This window comes from Apis cerana, linkage group LG2 (assembly GCF_029169275.1).
Source record: "Apis cerana isolate GH-2021 linkage group LG2, AcerK_1.0, whole genome shotgun sequence".
In the NCBI taxonomy this organism is placed as follows: domain Eukaryota; kingdom Metazoa; phylum Arthropoda; class Insecta; order Hymenoptera; family Apidae; genus Apis; species Apis cerana.
In genome coordinates, this window is record NC_083853.1 from 12,202,840 (window position 1) to 12,223,003 (window position 20,164).

The 20,164-nt window shown below is 45.1% G+C and overlaps 2 protein-coding genes across 12 annotated transcripts in view; one reads left to right on the forward strand and one right to left on the reverse strand.

Annotated features, from left to right (window-relative positions):
* The window catches only part of LOC108002709 (protein Fe65 homolog), a 113,118-nt gene that overhangs the window by 6,415 nt on the left and 86,539 nt on the right, over positions 1-20,164 (forward strand). For 7 of the 11 annotated variants that reach the window (XM_028669170.2, XM_062071248.1, XM_017064529.3 and 4 more), the window contains exons 2-3: positions 7,040-7,096; positions 17,582-17,934. In XM_028669170.2, the coding sequence (XP_028524971.2) occupies positions 17,643-17,934 (292 nt within the window). In that variant the 5' untranslated portion in view covers positions 7,040-7,096; positions 17,582-17,642. Of the gene's footprint in view, positions 1-7,039; positions 7,097-16,405; positions 16,813-16,877; positions 17,463-17,581; positions 17,935-20,164 lie in introns of those variants that run through there. The other 4 variants (XM_062071251.1, XM_028669171.2, XM_028669172.2 and 1 more) reach the window with 4 other exon arrangements.
* Positions 2,938-6,874, reverse strand: LOC108002715 (cytochrome P450 9e2). The gene has a single exon (XM_017064539.2). It carries the CDS (start codon positions 6,362-6,364, stop codon positions 4,871-4,873), a length of 1,494 nt encoding a protein of 497 aa, XP_016920028.2. The 5' UTR covers positions 6,365-6,874; the 3' UTR covers positions 2,938-4,870.

A 20,164-nucleotide genomic window follows, 5' to 3' on the forward strand; every position in this document is an offset into this window, starting at 1 on the left:
TAGCGTTGCAGAGCCACCTTATCCCCCTTTACTCGGACAATATCGAGGTTTGTAACCGTCCACGGTTCAAGAGTGATGTTTAAAGGCTGATGTCCTATCGCTATCCTAGTATCTCGGCGAGACTAACTGGCAGAAAGGGTGCGTCGATGTGCGTCGGTTGTAAGTGTGCTGGTCGCATAGAGGTGTGCACGGTGTCGCGCGCGTGGGTGTGTACGTACACCATCTTTGCCAGAGAGCCAGCTACAGAGGGATAACACCACTTTATGTCCTTGGGAGGTCGTAAAGATACCGGCAGACATGCTTTCGCCGTTTTCTCCCTCTTTCTTTCTCGTCCAGGCTAACGGACGAGGAATCCATCCGTTCGTATATACGCGCGGAATACGCGCGGAACACAAAATCAGACGCAACGAAATTGCCTCCCTCCCCCATCGATCTGTCCGTTTGTTCGCGCGTAGAAGGAAGATCGATCGATTCGTTCATTAGCCAAGCCAGGAACGCGATAAATAAGAGGAGGGAAGCGAACGGGGGTGTATTAACTTTCTCGAATCGAATTTAAAAGTAAGCCATCGTGATCGATTAATGTTATTTAGGGATAATCGCGAGATCGTTGAATTCGCTTTTTTATTTTTCTCACTCGCCGTCCCCTTTCTTCTCCCGTTATCCGAAAGCTGGTGGCGGTGGACGATGCCGCACTTTATCAGCTAGGAAATGCCGGAGAGTCGCGCATTGTGACCGGCCGAGATTAAAAGCTATTGTTTCCGCGCTTGCTCCAAATCGAAGGATGATCGAAAGGAAGGGCGAGAGAGATGGAAAGTTTGTTTCCGAGTGTTCATTTGTTACTACGCTACTATCGTATACCACACGTATACGCGAGCCTCGCTAATCTCCTCGGTAATAGAACTTTTCCTCTTATATCAACGAGCTACTTCTGTTAGTGGCCCTCTCAGCGATGATAGGATTTTATCGATGTTTGAACAGTTATCCGTTTCATCTCGTTATTGTTCGAACGATTCATTTTATTTTTGCCCTACCGCTCGGTCGAGTGATCGATACTTTGCCAACTGATAACATTTAACTGCACAGACTTTCCTGGTTATTACGAGTTTCATACCAGTCGCCGTGTAAACTGTGCAAAACGAATAAAAACGATCCGCTTTATATTGAAACCTATTTTCGTTGTAAAAACGAGAAGAGCGAGGATCCGGCGCGTGTACACCGTTTTCGTAATGGCATCCCCACGGACGGGGTTGCGCATTTTTCAACGTTACGGGCGGAGAGAGAAGAATACGAGAGGAAAAGAAAGAAAAAAAGAACGAGTGAAAGAGCAATTTGCGAGGGGATCGTTCAGGATGCGGATACCGGTGTCGCTAATTCACGGATTGACAAGAATAGAAATGACTTATTCTCTATAATCTGCCAGGGATCCCTACGCTCTCTCGCGAAACTTTCGCCGGCTAAATGAACCCTTAAATCACTCGGACACGATTTATTATCGTTATTACGCGTCGTCGCGAAGTGGGAGGCCGCCAGAAGCGGAGAAACGGACAAAAATCGAAAAATAGACAGACAGCGGGAAAAGAGGGAGGGGCGGGAGAGCGGGATGGGATTGGCGTTAGTGTTTACCGGCCGTTCCCGCGGGAATCAACCGTTGGTAGCACTGAATGGCACTATTTACTTCACTCCGTTCACCGGTTCGCAGCGGCAATGTTTCAAACTCCTTTTTTCTCTCTCTCCCCTCTACTTCTCTCCCATTCTCCACGTTTCGTACGTTCTTGTTTCGCCGGCAAAAAATTCTTTAATATAAATCGTGTTAGAGGGTTGAAATGAAATTTTCCCCTCCCCCGATTTGCATTATACGCATCGTCGATAACAGTGCGTTACAGGTGATAACTTTGATGATCTTCGAACGAGAGAAGCTTACATCCTTCGGATGAATTCTTTACTTTTAAAATACCGAATTTGGTAATAACGCGTGATTATACGATCCCTCCCTTATATTTGAGATCATAGTTTTGGGATATCGGCAAGAGGAAAAGGTGTCAAATTTTCGAGCTATGATTCCCTGACTATTTCCTATAGTCGTTATTCGCAATGCGCGCGCGTGTGGTATTTGTGTGTGCGTGTGACGCGGCGCTGACGTGGATTATAGGAAATTGTGCAAGGGAGAAAATCAGTGTACGTAATCGAACGGAGCGAAAGAGATAAAGGGAGACAAAGAAAGACGCAAAGCTTGTGGGAAGAAAGAGAAGGATGATTCTAGCAGGAACACTGAAAGAGAGGAATCCTTTCCAGGGCGATGCCTAGCTCCTAATTGCATGCCAGAGAGTGACTGCATCTCTTCCTCCTTCTCCCTACCATTTTCACCGTCTCTATTGCACTCTCGTTCTTCCTCTCTCGCACGCTGAGTTTGCAAGCTCCCCCTGTCCCCCTCCCCCCAACAGTACGCCACTCCGGAAACGTGGCATAAGAAACGTTATTGCGCCACTCCGTGAAATTTCCTGCTACGACCCTGTCGCTATCCCCCTCCATTCCCTCTTGCTTTACCCTCGGCGACGTGCATTCGGAAAAGGCGGCGAGCAAGTATATTACGTTCTGGGTTGACGTTCTTCCGCTATCCTTTCAACCGGGACGCTAATATCGTCGAACAAGAAAGAAAGAAATACACAGAGAAGAAGAACAAAAGTAGTCCGGGAGGGATCGTTTTTTCTCTTTTTTTAGATTTATCTTTTATACCGTGTTAAAATTACTAATCGAAGCTTTATTTTTTTTTTCTTTCTTTCTTTCTTCTTTTGTATCCTTCAGTTAGAATATACTTTTCGTCGAATAATTGGTAGATGGGATGAAAATCGATTTAAAAAAAGAAAAAAAACAATAATAAAAGTGAGAAGAATCGAGTTAGTCGAGAGAAGGGGATTTAGACGACAATGGTGGCAAGTATTGAATGTCTATTGAAGAGGTTTGATTTATTGCCGTAGCTCCAGTCAAAAACAATCGAATTCGTCGGGTATTCCGCTGGTAATATTCCATTTAAGAGGATTAGTTCGCTCCGTAATTTTCAATTTACTGCATCGCTGTTATCGCTGCCCGTTTTAATTAAATCAAATCCAACTTCCGCCTCGCCTCTTCCATTCCGAGTTGTCGCCCGTTTATACGCGAGATGTTTAACCATCAGTTTCCCCAAAATTTTACCCTCTCGTTCCTCTCCCGATGAATAAAAAACTCCTTGTGAATTCTTACACAATTCTTCGTTGTACGTCCGACATCCAGACACGATATTTCCACCCGCGTTAAAGAATGGCGGTTCTTCTCGACGTAGCCGAGGGATACTGGTCGCCCTCTATACCTGTTGATCCCTTCCTCGCCGGGGTCCTCGATTCCATTCCGCTCGTCCTTCCATACGAAGATGGAAGGGAGTAAATAACTGGTGGCGGTGGGGTGGAATTATGCTAGCTTCTCGAAAAGCGATAAAATAAATCATGCCGCCGCGAGGACACGCGCGTTACACGACTCCGTGTCTACCTACTCCTTCCACCATCCTCCCACCTATCTTCTCCGTTCGATTCTACCTTCGATACGCGGCAGAAGAAAGCCGGCGAGCCGACTTTCTCCCACGGGAAATCAGAGAAAGATGCACTACCACGCGAACAACTCTTTCCCCTCATCCACCACGCTCCAACCACCCTCTTTCTTCTTTATCGTCACTTCTTATCCCCCCCGCCCCGTTTCCTTCTTCTTTTTTTCTTCGAACACACATGTTCGCGGAACGAACGCATCATTTTCGCGCGTCTTCTTTTCGCTTTCTCTTGATAGTGGAACCAATCGGCTGGGATAAGAAAGAAATGATAAGGGGTAACGAAAGAATAGGTGATGTCGATCAAGAACGTGAACGGTTAGAGAACATAGGAGGAAGTATACAATTTATGTTCAAATATATATAATCAGCCATACTTATCACGGATAAAACAATTGGAAAATTGATTGTTATCTAATTGCCTCGTAAACCGATAAACATCGAGTTTATACACCGAGTTTAATAGTTAAAAGAACGTAATATCTGATATCGAGAACGGGGAATTAATTACGATTATTTACATAGCGAAGGTAATTTCGAAATACAGAGCGTCCATTATTGAACTTTGTAACTAATTAATTTTCCGATCTATCCAAACCGGTGTGAATAAATTTATGTAATTTTTGCAAATGTTTTATTATTTCATCGTTTATATCATCGCGTCTTCTCTTTGTAGTTGCATCACGAACGATGGACCGTGGATCTGTAACGAATTATATATTTTTTTATTTATCGAAAACGCACGAGCCTTGCATCACCAGTTTATCGTTTCTTTCCACATACGTTATAAACGATACGATATACATAAAAAATATAAAACGTGTATACACACACACACACACACACACACACACACACAAGTATTTGACGCAGTTATGTGTACATAGAAATAGTGAACACGGGAAACCACTCAGGAAACTCGTTCCCTACATTCTGAGACACGTGAGATAGAACTGCACTCGGCATACTCCCATAAACGCTATTCATCTCCTTCTTTTCTTTTCATTTATTTATCTGCTTTTTATTTATTACGTAACGGAGACGATCAATTGAAATCAAAGAATCGTATATATAAATATATATTTTTTTTCTATCGATTCGTTAACAACAAATATATTCCGCTCTAACAAGATTCGATTGAAATGAAGTGAAAAATAACAGCAAAATTTTATCATCGTTTATCTCTTGAAGATAATGTATCGGTAAGAATGTTACGCAAACATTATTTCTCCGAACATAAGTAATAAAGATTCGTAATAATAATTCCGAACTTTGCACGTATGATTTTTCGATAAAACTTCAGGCTTCCGAAATCAGTACCCAACCACCACCTAATGGCGCCGATAGAAAATAATTCGGCGATAATCTCAACGGTAGTTGCATTTTCGGCGAAACTTCGAGTTTGTAGTCTTTCATCAATGTAGCCAAACAACTCTTCATCTGCAGCATAGCCATTCTCATTCCTACGCAAATTCTTGGCCCTTCGCCGAAAGGAAGGAACGCCATCTTTTCTATATTTTTCTTATTCTCGTCGCTGAATCGTTCCGGATCGAATATCTCTGGATTGTCCCAGTATTTCGGATCTTTGTGCAAGCCACAGATCGGTATCACTATTTCGGTGCCAGGTTTCGCGCGATAATTCAATCCATCCGAGCCTTGCAACTCGAACTCGTCCGTGCATATTTTACCCAGGAAACCTAGAGCCGAGAAACATCTTTGGGATTCGTTGATCACTTGATTCATGTACGTCATGTCCTTTATCGCCTCGAACGTTAACACGCCTCCGTGTTTCTCGATCGTCGATCTCACTTCCTTTCTCAACTTTTCTTGCACGTCTTGGTGAATGGCCAATTGACATCCAATGAAATTAAGCGTGACGCTGGACGTTTCGACTCCATCGAGATAGAAGGAAACCGCGTGAGCCGCCACACTCTCCTCGTCGATCTTCTCTCCCGTCTGCTCCATGTCGATCATTAATTGGATGAAATCGTTCCTGGGTATCGGATCGCTCCTCCTCAGCTCTAAGTTTTTCCTCACCACTGTCCTGAAGAATCTGTCGTGCTTCTGGGGTAGGAATTTTATCTTCAATAGTTTGGTAAGAAAGGGAAAATGCATGATGATCCCAACTAAAAACGTATCCAAGAAATCGTTATTGTCGAGATTGGTAAACATGGATTTTACTTCGTCATCCTCGAAACAGAAACCTTCGATTCCTAAGCCTGCATTAGCCACAACCTCGCTCGTAAATTTTAAAAACAACGACTTCAACTCGACTTCGTATTTCTTACTCGATTGTAGCCGCCTGTTCAAAAAGTTTTGAAATTTTGTACACACTTCGTTCACGGCTGCAAAAAGGATTTTTAATCTCGCGTTGCTAAACGCATAAGTCAAACGTTTTCTCCCTGTCTGCCATAATTCTCCGTAACAGAAAAATGGATTTTTCGCTAACAAAGGGTCCAATTTTGGATCGATTTTAACCGCATTTTCGTGGAATTTCGAGAAATTACTTTGCAACACGGTTTTAATCAACTCGATATCGCGAAGAACCAACACTGGTTTCGTTCCTTTGTACATTCCAACCATACTGTGATTCGAATAATCGTGATATAGCTGTTCGATCACTTCACTGTAACTTTGTTTCTTGGTTATCAGGGGTAGAAAATGACCGATTATCGGGTACCATCCTTTACTGCACGGAATCCCATTTCTCTTCCAATGCGTGTATTTTAAATAGAGGTAGAAGCACAATAATAATAACGCACCCGTAACCAGCGTCAAAAACGCAGAAGCCATTTTCTTTCGAAAACTGAACTTGTTAAGAAAAAGAAAAGAAAAAAGAAAAAAGTTGGCTATTCACGACTATCTTGACAGTTTCGAACACACGACACCAAGTGACGACGGTGTGGAAGACCAATCCAATTTAAAGTCTCGTATCGTCCCACTCTACTTGTTATCATTATACGCATTATACGCAGTTACACTTGTCAGTAACTATGTAAAAATATGAAACGGAGGTCATATTAGATGGATCGTGTTCATCTCTTTTTGCTCCTCTTTTTTCCTTTTGTAGCGATAATGGATGCATAATAAACGCAAATAATCCATACAAATAACACTTTAGCTAGTATATTATATCAACATGACTTTGCATCAATATAAAGACGCAATATATTGTATAAATATATAATTAAATATTGTTTACGAGACTATGAGATAAGTGTATCATCTTCTCTTGATAATTTTTTACATGTATTAATTAAAAACGAAACTTCTATATACGGGATTCATCAAGAAACATTTCGCACAATCTCGAACATCTGTATAAATATCGAAGATAAAACGACTTGACCTTGAAAAAACGACCCGAGCTTTGAAATGATAGCAATGATAGCGATTATTTAATCATTTCTCTCCCTCGTTCACGTTCCATTTTATTTAAATTGTATATCGCGCTATTTCCTGTTACAGCTACACTCTGTTTAATGCAGCGGCCTTCTCGAAGCGGTAAACTTTATGAAAACTTTGGTAAGTACTGTAGAGATTCGTAATTTATCCTCCTTTCGCAATGATACACCCAGAGAGAGAGAGAGAGAGAGAGCGAGAAAGAGCCAGCGTATCTTTAGACTAATGGCTAGGCTCTACGAACTCTGTTCGTTTTCACACTAGCCAAACTATCGGAAAACTGTTTTGTTTTCCGGGAAACTCTTAGCCTGTTCCGTTTCGTGATGCAGCACGCGCGTTATGCGAGAGATAAGTAACGAAAGTACATCAACGAGGATGCTCGAACTTTGCGAGCAATTTACCGGCAACCATCGCGGATCAATCGACACGAGATACATTGAAAAAAGGAAAACGTGGCTCGTTCGTTTCGACGAAACTCTTAAATTCACGATTATCGGAACAATTTTGAACCGTGTTTCTCCGTAAAATTTCTTGGTGAAAAATCAAATATCGCGATAATAATAAATTAATGGAACGATTAAAAGCCACGAACGATTTCTCGGCGAATTTTGCGCTTCCGTGGAAGCCTGGTAAATGGAGCTTAGATGTAGACCGCTTCCGATAAGGTGTCCTCTCGCCTCTCTTTACCTCTCCGCTCTCTGCCAAAGGCAGCCTCTGGTAATTAAGTCGAGCCCACAGCAACGTCGCTTCCATTGTGCGAGGCAAATGGGCTGTTTAGCCCGGATAGGTACATGACTCCATCCCCCTGTTATTGTGCATGTACCGACGCAATCGATCACCATCTCTGCTTTATTCTTGTACCTCCTACCTCCTCCTACCCCTCTCTTTTCCCGTCTCCCCTTCTTTCGACTCGCCACCGGTTTTCTTCCATTCCATCTCGGCCTGATTCTGACCTCTTTCTCCTTCCACGTCTCGAATCGCAAATCGCGTCACATTAGATCCGAAACGTGTTTCAACGGAAAAAGCAATCCGGAAATTTGTTCGCGTTGAACGCGATACGAAATAAAGAGAGAGAGAGAGAGAGATACTCGTTTCATGGCGAATGACAAAAACTGCCGTGTCGGTCTTTCGTTCCGAAACCTTAGAAACATCCGGGAGGAGGATTTGCAAGAGAACGAGTTTCGAGTTCGAAGCGAATCTGGCCAAATGAAACCCGATTCCGCCTGTAATACGTATCCACGCGTGTGTGTGTGTGTTTTCTGTTGTGGTATATTCGGGCAAACAGAGCGCGGGCATCGGATCACGCGAGATAGGAACGAAAATATTGTTCCACGAAGTTACATTTCGTTTGTGCCGTGAATGCGTGACACTCTTGTCATCTCTTTATACACACGTACATGTACGGGAGCGATCGTGTCGAAGCGCGGTCTTACTCGAGGATAGGAAATCCAGTTGAAACGAATTCAGGAAAATCCTCTCTGGGGAGTGGACGACCCGTGCTGCTTCCCCTTCCCCGGAACAGTTTCTGCGAACTCTTTGACACCGGGACACTTTAAAAACGTGCGAGGAATATCTGAAGCACGCCACTTTAGCGGTAACTACTTGCTTGGGAGGATGGAAGGAGAACATTTTTGCCCTCTTCCCTATTGAGACGGAATTACCTCTCGTTCAAGATCATCCCTTCTTCTTTCCAGCTCTCATTCGAGTCTCTCGTGCATATTTATCGTTCCATCAATTTTACGTGAATGATTTTAAATGTTCCGTTGCTTCCATTTTTAATCGTCTCGCCGAAAATTTCTTTCGGTTCGAGAAACTTGTTCAAATTTGTTCGCAATTACATCGTGCAGTTTTTTTGTTTCGCCTTGACTTTCGAACTTGTGTGTGTATGTACATACATATATAGTAGAGAGAAATATAAGAAACCAGTCGTAACTTTCGAATTTAGTTTCATGGAAAACTTGGGCGAACTTTGCCGACACGTTGCGAATATTTCACACGCGCGAAAAGAATGGAGAGGCGCGGCTTATTCGGGTACGTAGCCTCCTCGGTCGACAAGGGTTGAATTCGACGACTTGATGACAAACGATTATCAATTACCATCGACCACGATTGTCCTCGTGTAAGACGGATATCGGGCGCCTCCCCCCATCCCCGAGTCGATGGTGCCCTTTGTCATTAAACCGCGTTTCTATCGATCAGGCGTGGTTTGGGAACCACCTGACGCTTCGAGGATCTGCCTCGTTCCTGAGGAATTACACCATGTTCACCGCAGATGCACCGATCCCTCGGTGAGTAATGGCTTCCCGAACTGGGGAAACCTTGTCACGGATTCTTAAGGCGATAAATCAACCGAGGCGGAATGCAATGTTTCGGCAACGTGAATTCGTCAAAAGGGGATGTGGAGAGGTTATTAATTTGGAGGGGGAGAAAGAAAATATTGTTTTTCTGTAAAATGAAGTATCGTTTGACCGGTAAATCGTTATTCGAAAATTGTTTCGATCGCAATTATGCGATTTTAAGATTAATAATGGAATTATTCATGGTCGACGATTTGTGTCACGCTCTCCACAAAATGTAATAGAGCAGACGGATGGTTTTCAATGAGCGGCGGTGGTTGAAACGTTCGTGACAGAAAATAAAGGCTAGATACGCTTGTATTTAATTTAATATCATTTATAACAGGAATATTTGTGTATGGAAATAACATTACGAGCGAAATATCAGGAAACGAGATAAAAAATTGCATTTTTTTATAAAATAATCTCATTTCTTCTAGTAATTGATAAGATTTCTTCTTTTTTTTATATTATTACGATAACATGGTATAATCAATCGATTTCTTTGTCATGTTTAATGTTAAATGTCACCGAATATCGTTGCGTAATCTTATTACATAGAAAATAAATCGTTACTCTTACTATATGTGTATAAACATAACTATTTATATTATTTTGTATATTCTTAAAATTTTTTTTTAATTTCGTTAACATTCGCAAAAGAATATCGTATCCTTTGATACGAGAGATACTCGTTGGAAGAACTATTGAAACATCTAAATCAAATTGAGGATTATTACTCCGCATTATTCGCATCGGATACATTTGCATTCCTCGGACAAATGTTTGCATGTTTGTACTCGGCATCCTCCTCTCCTAAATTTCAAGAACGATTTGATGAAATTTCATCCCTCGTACAGATCGTTGCATATTCCAATTAAAATCGATCGAAGATCGGATCAAGGAAACACTCCACTTGCCAGAATCGATATATCTCGGGAAAGACGCTCTTGGCGATTTGACAGCTTTAATTTTCCTATATCCCGTCCAATGGCTATCATTATCCTAAATAAAGGCACGGTTTGGCGAACGGCCTTCGAAATTTATTTCGGCCGCTGCAAGATCCGATAGACAATTCCGTGAGAATTTCGGGGTTGGCCTCTTGGCCACGCGAGACTCACGGTTCCTGACTTTTCCCTCTACGTACGTTCTCAGAACCGTAAACTAGAACAAGCTGCCGTGCCCTCTCTGTCTTCCCTCGAGTGTGACGAAGTGGTCTAGAGTTCACTCCTCTCCTCTCTTCGCATTCACGAGTCTCTCTCTTCCCGTCCATCCTCTCTCCTCCCCCTTCTTCCACGCCCGTCCTTCTCCCTCCGACGGTCCACGATTTTTAAAATTACACCGAGGTCATCTCTCGAGTGGCTCGCAACAAGTTCTCCGCTACTCGAAAATCGATCGGTTAATTCCAGAGGTGCTCAAAGAGCAACTAAGAATTGATAACGAACGGAAGAAAGGAGAGAAAATGAGTTTCCGTGAAGGGAGGGAGAAAAGGGATCATCGAAGCTCGTATATAGGAATTCGAAACGGTTTTGGAAAAGGGGCGGAAGCTAAGTTTGAAAATATTATCGTTGGCAGGCGCGACGTCCTATCGCGGCACAAAGGGGCGGAGGAGGGTCGAAGGTTGCAGGAGGTGGGGAGGGGGAGGTCAGTGCATTTTATCGGGCGATATTTTCACGGAGTGGGAACACGAGCTCGCGGCCAACGGCATGAATGTTTGATGGAGCGAGTCGGATCGCTCGGAAGTAGCGGCGTCGCCTCTCTTTCCGATATTAGCCGTGATAACGTCGCTCGTCGATCAAATAAAAGGTTCACCCCGATGGAAGCCCCGCTGGAAAGGGGAAAAGATCGAGCGAATAAGTGATTGACGGGAAAAAGGTGGATTAGGAACGATGGGTTGGACCCGTGATTCACAGTGGTGCCGCTGTTTTCAACCGTTGAAAATTCGATTGTTTCCATATCGAATTGTTTTCCTTTTTTTCCCTTTTTCTTCTTGCTCACCGCGTTCGAATCGAACAAAGAGGGAGGAGAGGAAAGAAGAAAAAGGAAGGAAAACGAGCGCTGTTCCATTAATGCGAACATGCAATAACAGCAATGAAGATTCCAAGCCGCGTTTCGTTCCCCTCCCAATAATTACTCCGGATCTATTCGTGCACCGTTCGAAGAAATTACGAAGAGTCGTAATTTTGATGGCCGTGTGAGATAAGAAAGCGAGGACAAGAGGCGCGTATTACCCTGGTGGCGCCAGGTTGAGAGACTCTGTGCTGGCGCCAGGTTGGCTGGAACCTGACACGCGATCAATCAACCCGCTGCCCTGTCCACTGGCCGGGTTTACCTGCTGGTTTACCTCATCGCTTTAGTTTGAATTCGCGCTCTAAATGCGCTGCATAATTTCTGCCTGCAGAACGGAACTAAACAGAAACTTTTAATTAAAATAGCGAGCAGTTTGTTCGTCCAGAAGGCACGGCGAATTTAACGAACGTAATTGTGTACGAACGCCCCCTCAATTAAAAAGCTCTTCCAACGATTCTCGAACGAATGAAACCGTTTACGCGATGCGTTTATCGAACGGGGACCAACGATCGTTATCGTCCTACCTTCCATATCGAATCTTATCGCAACAGCGACCGGTAAAAAAAGTCTCCATCCGAAAATATAAACCAGCTCAACTCGTTTCTCGTTGGAAAAAACTACGTATAGATGTTTATCCTCCCGTAAATTCTCCTTCCGTGAGAATAACCTCGACTCATTGGTAAATCCTATTGGCTGGATATCGCGCAGGTATCGAAACCCAGTTCCGTGTAACGGGCCGTTGTTGTTGCTCGTCGATCGAAAATGCGACACACGATTGCTCGCGTTCGTCCCTCCGCCGTATTCCTATTAATTCCTCGGATATTGTTTTCCTCGTTGTGCCTCGAAGCAAAATAGAATAACCGTAACAACATTTCTCGATTATTCCAAACATTCTTACATTTCGCTAACTTCCTTTCCTTTCTGTCGTTAACAAGAACACCCTCCCTCTCTCGTTTCTCGCCTCACAAGGACGTTATATCGGATAAGTTTTCCGTGGCGAAGGAAGCAAAGGAAGAAAGTAAAGGGAAAAGCGCGGTGGGAAATATGGGCGCGAGTTAGATCGCATAAACCGTTTTATTTTCATCGGCGGCGTAGTTAACGCGTGTCGCGAGGCGAACATCTACGTATGTAACCTACCTGTCACGAGGGAAAAATCTCATTTGGCCGAAGGAACGAAAGGCGTGTGTGTGTATATATATATAGGCGCGACCAGACGGGATAAAATTACGTCGAGTTTGTCGTCTTTACGAGGTACGGCACGGCGACAGGACGTCGTACGACCGGTGTAACAAGCAGAATCCAGTAAATTACGTCTCGCCTTACCTGGCTCTGTTGCACACGGGCGAAATCCATTTCGGCCCGGTGTGTCCCTTGACCCGAAAGCTTCTCCCGAACCTGAAATCTTAATTCGAGTAGAAAGCTTCGAGTAGAAAGGCGATGGGATTGAAGGTGGCTCCACATGTCGTTGTCGTCCCTCCACGAGATTGGTAACGGTAATGGGAAAAAATTGGAGGAACAAAAGGGAAAGGGGGGCGAGCAGGTGGATGGGTTTTATTATCGTTTTTACGCGAAACTGATTACAAAAGTTGGGGAGGATTCGCGTCGTTTTCAAGTTTTTCTTCATCCTCGCTTGCAGGGAATAAATAAAGTCGATTTACATTTACGGGGGACGCGAAAAATATCCCCAAGGGATGAAAGCACATCGGAGAAACTAGCAGCCTATTTGCATTCAAATCAAAAATCTTAATGACGAGATTCTTCTGTCGGGGAATGAGGAGGGAGGAGTTCGTCTTCGATTTGGAAGATTTCGTTTCTTCTTCGAGTTCGGAGGAAGGACGAAGGAGAAGGGGGAGAGAAAGCAAATGACGTTCGTCTCTCGTCGACGACTACTAATACGACTCTCCTCCCCTCTTAAACTCGATGTGCAGCGAGATAAAAAAATTCGTTCAACTTTCTCATCGCTGGAATTTCTATACCCCCTTCTCACTCCCTTCCTCATCCCCTTCCCCAGCTCTATTCCACGCGTTTGCAAAGTATAGCAAACCAACGGGTTCGAAAACGACGCGTCGCTTTTTTTACGGTCACACGCGCGCGTACTTACGCGTATAAATATTTTATCATCGTATACGTTTGATATTCCTGGTTCCGCTCTGATTGATATTTCCGTATACACACGTGTGCAAGCCTCGTAAGCCACGTTATAAAACGTACGGAGTCCCTATCCTAGAGCCTCGGGGTGTAGTAGACTCGGGGTGTAGAGGGTTGCATGGAACGAGCGTCATCGCGATATCGAGGCCGAGTTTGCCAGCACGTATATATATACACATATATGTATAAGTTCGACGGTTCGACGACGTCACGATTTTCCGCCAGGTGATATCGAGTCCCGCTGGATTTTCGCGGGCACAGGCGAGATTGGAAGCCGGTAACGACGCGTCGACGATGTTTACCCAGACAGAGAAGGGAGGGGAGAAAACGATGGAGCGGAATTGGTGTATACACGTGTGCATACGTGGCGCTCACGAGTGACAACTCACCTTCACGAGTCCTGTATCGGGAAAACTTGGAACTCGTTTATATGACTATCGACCCCGCGCGCGAGAACTTGGACTGGTACTTTGCGAATGCGGCAAGAGTTCAATGGCCCTTGGGAATCGAAGCGATGGGAGGAGGGAGGGGGAAGAGAAATTCGTAAGCTGGAAACAACGTCATCGAGTTTGAAAATTCGCTATCCCTTTTCCGGACCGGCGATTTGGAGGATGCAAGAAATTGGTCCGGCGCGATATCCTCGTTTCCCCGCGTAAGGCGTGCGATTCCCGGTTCGACGATTCAAACAAGAATGATACGAATAAATCGTGGGGGGGGAAATTAGCCGAGGCGGTGTCAAAAGTAGGAAAAATGCCACGTTGACCGATCGTCGTCCCCCCTTACCTCTCGAGGTTTAACGATCCGTGAAACGAGCCACGGTGAAGATACTGCGATAAATCACCGCGTATTTAGCGGCTAAAAGCTGCGTTTAAGGTTGTTTTATGAATGGCCACGAAGGTGGAACGAATATCTCGTGCCCGGTGCTCATACGTTTCGTGGTTTAAAGCCGAGCAAGGGGTTGTTCTAGTTTTGGATAAGCTGCTGAATAAAGGGTGGAGTGGTGGCGAGGGTAGGGGTGGTGATGGCGCCCGTTCGTCTGCCGCTCCTGGTCGATGGCTTCCTTCAACCCCCTCCTGCTTTCCCGATTGTTGTTATCTCCCGACTTCTCTCTCTCTCTCTCTCTCTCTCAGTATCGGTATCGCGATATTCGTAGCCGGCCATGATTCATTTATACCGGTAACGGTGTAATTCGACGATCATGGAACGTTGCTCGAATCACGTGCAATCAGAGAAAAAGGAAGTCGAACGATCAAGTTCCGCGAAGCGAACGCTTCGACCGCGTAAGTTTTAATGCTGGTATCGATTCGACTTCGTATCCACGTCGTTTATCAATTTTGCGCGTCTCGATCGTTTTATCATCGCATCTTTCTCACGCATCGTAATGTAACGGCGTATTTTATCATTCGACGAGGAGAAAAAAAAGAAGGAAAGAAGCGGAATCGCTTTGCTATTCGTTGAATTATTGTTTTTTTTTTTTTAAAAAAACCACAGGAGGAACATTTGTTGATCGTTATGATGCTCGGTGAAACACGAAGGCAAACATCGAGCAATGCTGACAGAGAAAATGCATTGTTAATATTTGCACCTATCGCGCTATTAGCCCTGATCAATTCGAAACTTGTTACGCGATTGGAATTGAAACGAAATTTAACGTGGATAATGGAAAGTTGTGAATACGAATGGATACGTTCGCCCTTCGAATATTAACGAACGGATTTTGCAAATTAAAAATGTGGAGGGGGGGAAAAAAAAGAAAGAAAGAGGGAAATATCCTTTCTGGAACATCTATTAAATTCAGTATAGATATCGTATATCTGCATTATATGCGCATTGGACAAATTGGAATATCGTTTCAATTTTAAATGGAGGATATAAGCTACACGGTTCATTAATCTTTAATAACGATATCATTAAACGAATTATTGAAATTTATCCATACGATGCGTCACTCCCCATCGAACGGAACGTCGTTTCTCTCTCGAATGATTTTCAGAATAAATTCGCCAAATACGTCATTGTTCAAGATTATCTTCGAACAAATATTCCGTTTTCGTATAAAATAATAGTGCATACGTTCAAAAGATCGTTCTTCCTTCTATAAAATCCAATACGGATTCTTTTCCATTCTCTCTCTTTCTCTTTTCTTTCCGTCAGCAACGTTGATGCAAGCTGATGCAACGTTAACGAAAAGTGAACCGATGAATGTATATTCCAGGTTGCAACGCCTATTCTATTTCAGTCACGCATTCCACAAATCGCGTTACTAGTTTGCCCCTCGCTCTTATAATTTTCAAAGCAACGATGATGCAGATAGAATCCCTTCGTTTCAACCGTTTCGACCGGCTCGTCCGGATAACATTGAATTTACAAGGCGCGAAACGAGAGGAACCGATAGGATATTCAGTGAACATCCCCCCGGTGTTATTTCCGAAAATAGACACGTTGAAAATTGGTAATCGATCTTGGGTATATATTATATATATATATATATATATATATACAGCCGCGCGCTGTGTTACGCCAATGCACGCTGCACACGCTCGAAATTCCGATCAGGAATTTCTGGAACTCGAATTCTACCATGATTTCTCGCGGTGTAATCCGAATTCCCATGAAATATGTATGTCGCAGATAGCCCGATACATAGACGATCGAATTAACGGCAGATCATTTTCCTCCGCATACGAGAAGCTCGAGAAAGAGATGGAAGCGCGGGGCCGTGACGACACCACGTTTCGCGCCGATATTCACGCGTTTCGTCGAGTCAACAATGAGTTGCCCGTATTAGATATTATCGCCTCTCCTTTGTATTTCTCCCCTCCCAATATTTCAACGGTCGACTTTGTTTACGCCGCGCGCTCCTATCCCATTTCAGTTTCAGTGTTCACCTCTTCGAGCGCGGTTTCGCCACGTTCGAGCGCGATGATTTACGGCCGCGATAACGCACGAGAGAGACGACGGTGCCCGAGTCGATTGAACGTACGGCGGCGGCGCGACGTAGGTTGGAGGAAATTGTTGATGCGGCGAACGTGAGATCATCCAGCGTATCCACGCCCACGCGATTCACCAGTGACGTCATCACTCAGACAGCACGAGCGGCTGGCTCCACGGGAATGCCTTCGTTGCCTATTGGATCGCTTCTGGTTTTCTCCTCGTCACAGTCCATTTACGCCGGCTCTCGGCTCTCGATCCACTCGCTCTCGCCCGAGTACCCGTCCATTTTCGCGCTTCCTCCTTCTCGAATTTTCCAACATTCGAACGAGAAGATCGTTGTGCGGTGGGATGGTGAGTCTTCATTTTCGCCCATGTTCCGCCGCGTGAAAATTTTGCCATCGCGTCACAGTCGCGTTTTCCTCGTGCGGATATAATTTCGACGCGAAACCGTGTCGTCGGGTCGAATCGATGCGCTCGGTCTTTCCTTTCTTTTCCACGAGTGAAACGAGCGAAGCAAACTCCGAATATTATGCGTGCTACGGTTCATGTCTCGTCGGCGTGTGTGCGTGCGTGTATGCGTCGCGACGCGAGAACCAGATATACGGGCGTATGTGCGCGTGGCATTAATTTGCGCGCATTTCGCGATAATTGTGCGGGATCGTATTGTTGTCGGTTGGCCGTGGAGGCGTGGAGGCTGTGTCCAGCGTTGTTGCGCCAACTCTTTTGTTATTCGGATGGTGTTCGAGTTTTGTTCTCAGCGGCGCGCACCGCCTTTCGTCACGGCGCGTTATTCGGTTTTCGTGGTCGGTTCCTCCCGAAAGAGTAACGACCTTAAAAGTTACGCCAACGCCGACTCAACACGCGGTTTCCCGTGCTTCTCTTCTTTGAACGCGACGCGTATATCCGTGCTCGATTCGATTCTTCTCTTCTCCTCTCTTCGATTCGAAGAGAACTGGAATCGTCCGAGATATCGTTTTAAAAGGAAAGGAAAGTTGGAAAAGGTGGCGATTTAAAACGATTACCTCCTCCTGTCCTTCCTCTTTTTAACTCGATCCGGGTTAAACCGCGTAATCCCGCGACTTTGTTTAATCCGTGATCTCCGTTGAATCTGTTGACGCAGGTAGTGGGCATCGAGGCGTTGCCAAGGTCACGAGGGAGGAGCTGAGGTCATCGCTGCACCTATGTTGTGCGGCGAACTCCTGAACGGTGGCTTCGTGAGTGGTGGAGCGGTACCGGTGATTCCCTACGGTCTCTTAGGATTCTGGTTGCCCGGCTGTTTACGCGCTAGCAGCCCAACCTCTCTCAACTCGTCTTATCTGACCCTGTTGGCCGAACTTCTGGCCACGGGCCACCAGGATCGTCGAAACGAGCCGATGGATCTCGCAAACAGGAGCCACCAGGCTCCCACCAACGGGGCGCTCGACCTTGACCTCGACCTGCACGCCGACGACATCGACGAGAACGTATTTCTCGGTGAGTAATCATCCTTCTTCTCCTCCGAACGGGCGACGCGTTCCGTAACGAGAACGTTACGTTCCCCGTAAAAATATCTTTTTAACGAGCCTGATCGCAGTCGAAACGAATCGATTCGGTATAGGACGAGTCGTATAATTAACAGTTTCGAGGTCAAGGAGATACCGTTCCTCGTAAATGCATGCATTTTAATAAAGCCGGCTTGAATATCGAAACGCGGACTACTTCCAACTCGCCATTATCGCGATCCAATCGATTCTTTTTTCACGGAACATCGGATTTCTTTGTCTTCTCCGCGCTTTCAACCAACATCCCCTCTCGAAGCCTCGATGCGAATATCATATCGAATTCCGTTTCTGTCCAACAATCGTCCCAACCTTGCTTCCATCGACTATATATATATATGTATTTGGTTGCACGAAATACGACGCACAAGTTATATCGCGATCATCCTGATCCCTTTATTTCGAAAGTGTGAACATTCCTCCAAGTCAGCGTAATTTCTCGCGTTAACGGGCAATAAGCCGTCGTGACGACATCGCGAAAGTAGGCGTGCGTTGGCACGAGTGAACGGTGCGGTAGGGATCGCGATTACGACCACGGATAAGCGTGTCCGTCGTGTTTGGAACGCCGCTGTAATACCGCTCGTTTTTCATCCGATCTCTTGGCACGATTCGTGGCAGACGAATGCGCCCCCGAATGATGTTGTGTATCACGTTCGACCAATTTCGAAGCTCGCGTATTAAATCTCGAAAGAAGAACGTTTTCGCGAGATGACACTGCTCGCCTATTTGAAATCGAGAAAATGTAGGGAGAGATATATATATATATATATATATAGGAGAGGTTTATTTTAAAACCGCTACGTATTCGAGCCGGGACGATGCATTTCAATCATCCCCGCGACAAAACGTTCGCGGCACGGCACCATGAACGATCCAGCTTTTTGGCGATCGACGGCATTCAGAGCAGAAAACCTCCGAGCCTGGCCGGCATCCAACCTATTTCTTTTCTTTCTTGCCTTCCCTCTCTCCTTCTTTTTCTTATTCTTCTTCTTCCAATCCTCTCTCTCTCTCTCGCTCTCCTTTCCTTCAACGTTGCTGGCCCGCGAGAAACTCGACCTCTCCTCTAAATAATGGAGGAACGTTAACAATCTTTGCAGCTGTTTATCAAGATTTAGACCCTAACGGGTCGTTAGGCGAGTACAGTTTTCTTCCCGCTGCGTTCTCTTCCCGTCCTCTTGACGAGAATTTAAGGATGCCCCGAATTAACGGGAGACTTCCTTCTTCTGGCCAGACAGATCGTGATTCTTGCCAACCTCTTCCTCCCTCCGTTCATTACGTCCGTCTGTCGTCGGCGGCGCCACTTTTAATTCCCTCGATTCTTCTTCGAGAGGAATCCTTGCGAGCAAACTTTTCCTTCCTCCCCGAAAGGGCGCGCCGATTCGTGATGGGATATATAAATCTGGATTTTCGAGAGAGCAACAAGTTTTCCAACTGTAAACAAAATTTTTGTCGATCCTCCGCCTCGAGATTTACGCCGGTGTACGTGCCCGCGACGCCTTTAGCCGGACTCTGCGCGGTGTTTTAAGCTTTGGCTCCATCCTCCTCATCGGTCCTAGCTCACGGCTGAAACCATCCTTTTCGCGTTTCGATTTTTCTCCCGCCTTCTTCCCCAACTTTCACGGGGATCTTGTAACAAATCGTCCCGTCACTCTCTCGATGGTTGATCTCTGTGAAATTATCCGATCCGGTATTTCGCTTCTTACTTTTTAATTCATCGAGGTTAACGCGCTTTTATCGAGTTTCACGGCAAACGATTACGACAATTTGTTCAAGAGGAGGGAAAAACGAGACCGTTCGAGTATCCATTGCTGTCGCGAAATTTTCGCTCCACTTGGAGTACCGTTTATTGGATCAGCTTATCGATCGAGAATCGTTTCAACTCTCTTCGATAATTTTAGGAGATCGTCCAAGGAAATTTCGATCTTGCTCGTTTGCCACAGTTACAGACTTGACATAATTCACGTAACAAACTCGTGGGCCCATTACGTGGTGGCGACCAAAGTCTCCTTTGTGCCCCATGTTCCTAATTTGGAATACTATTCCCCATCCGTCTTATTCGACGGAATAATGCATTATCGAGGATATGAACCGGGCTCCAGGCACGAAAGTGGATTTTCCCCCGAAACCACTTGTCCTCCATCGGCTGCAAAGTGGATGCGAGTTTG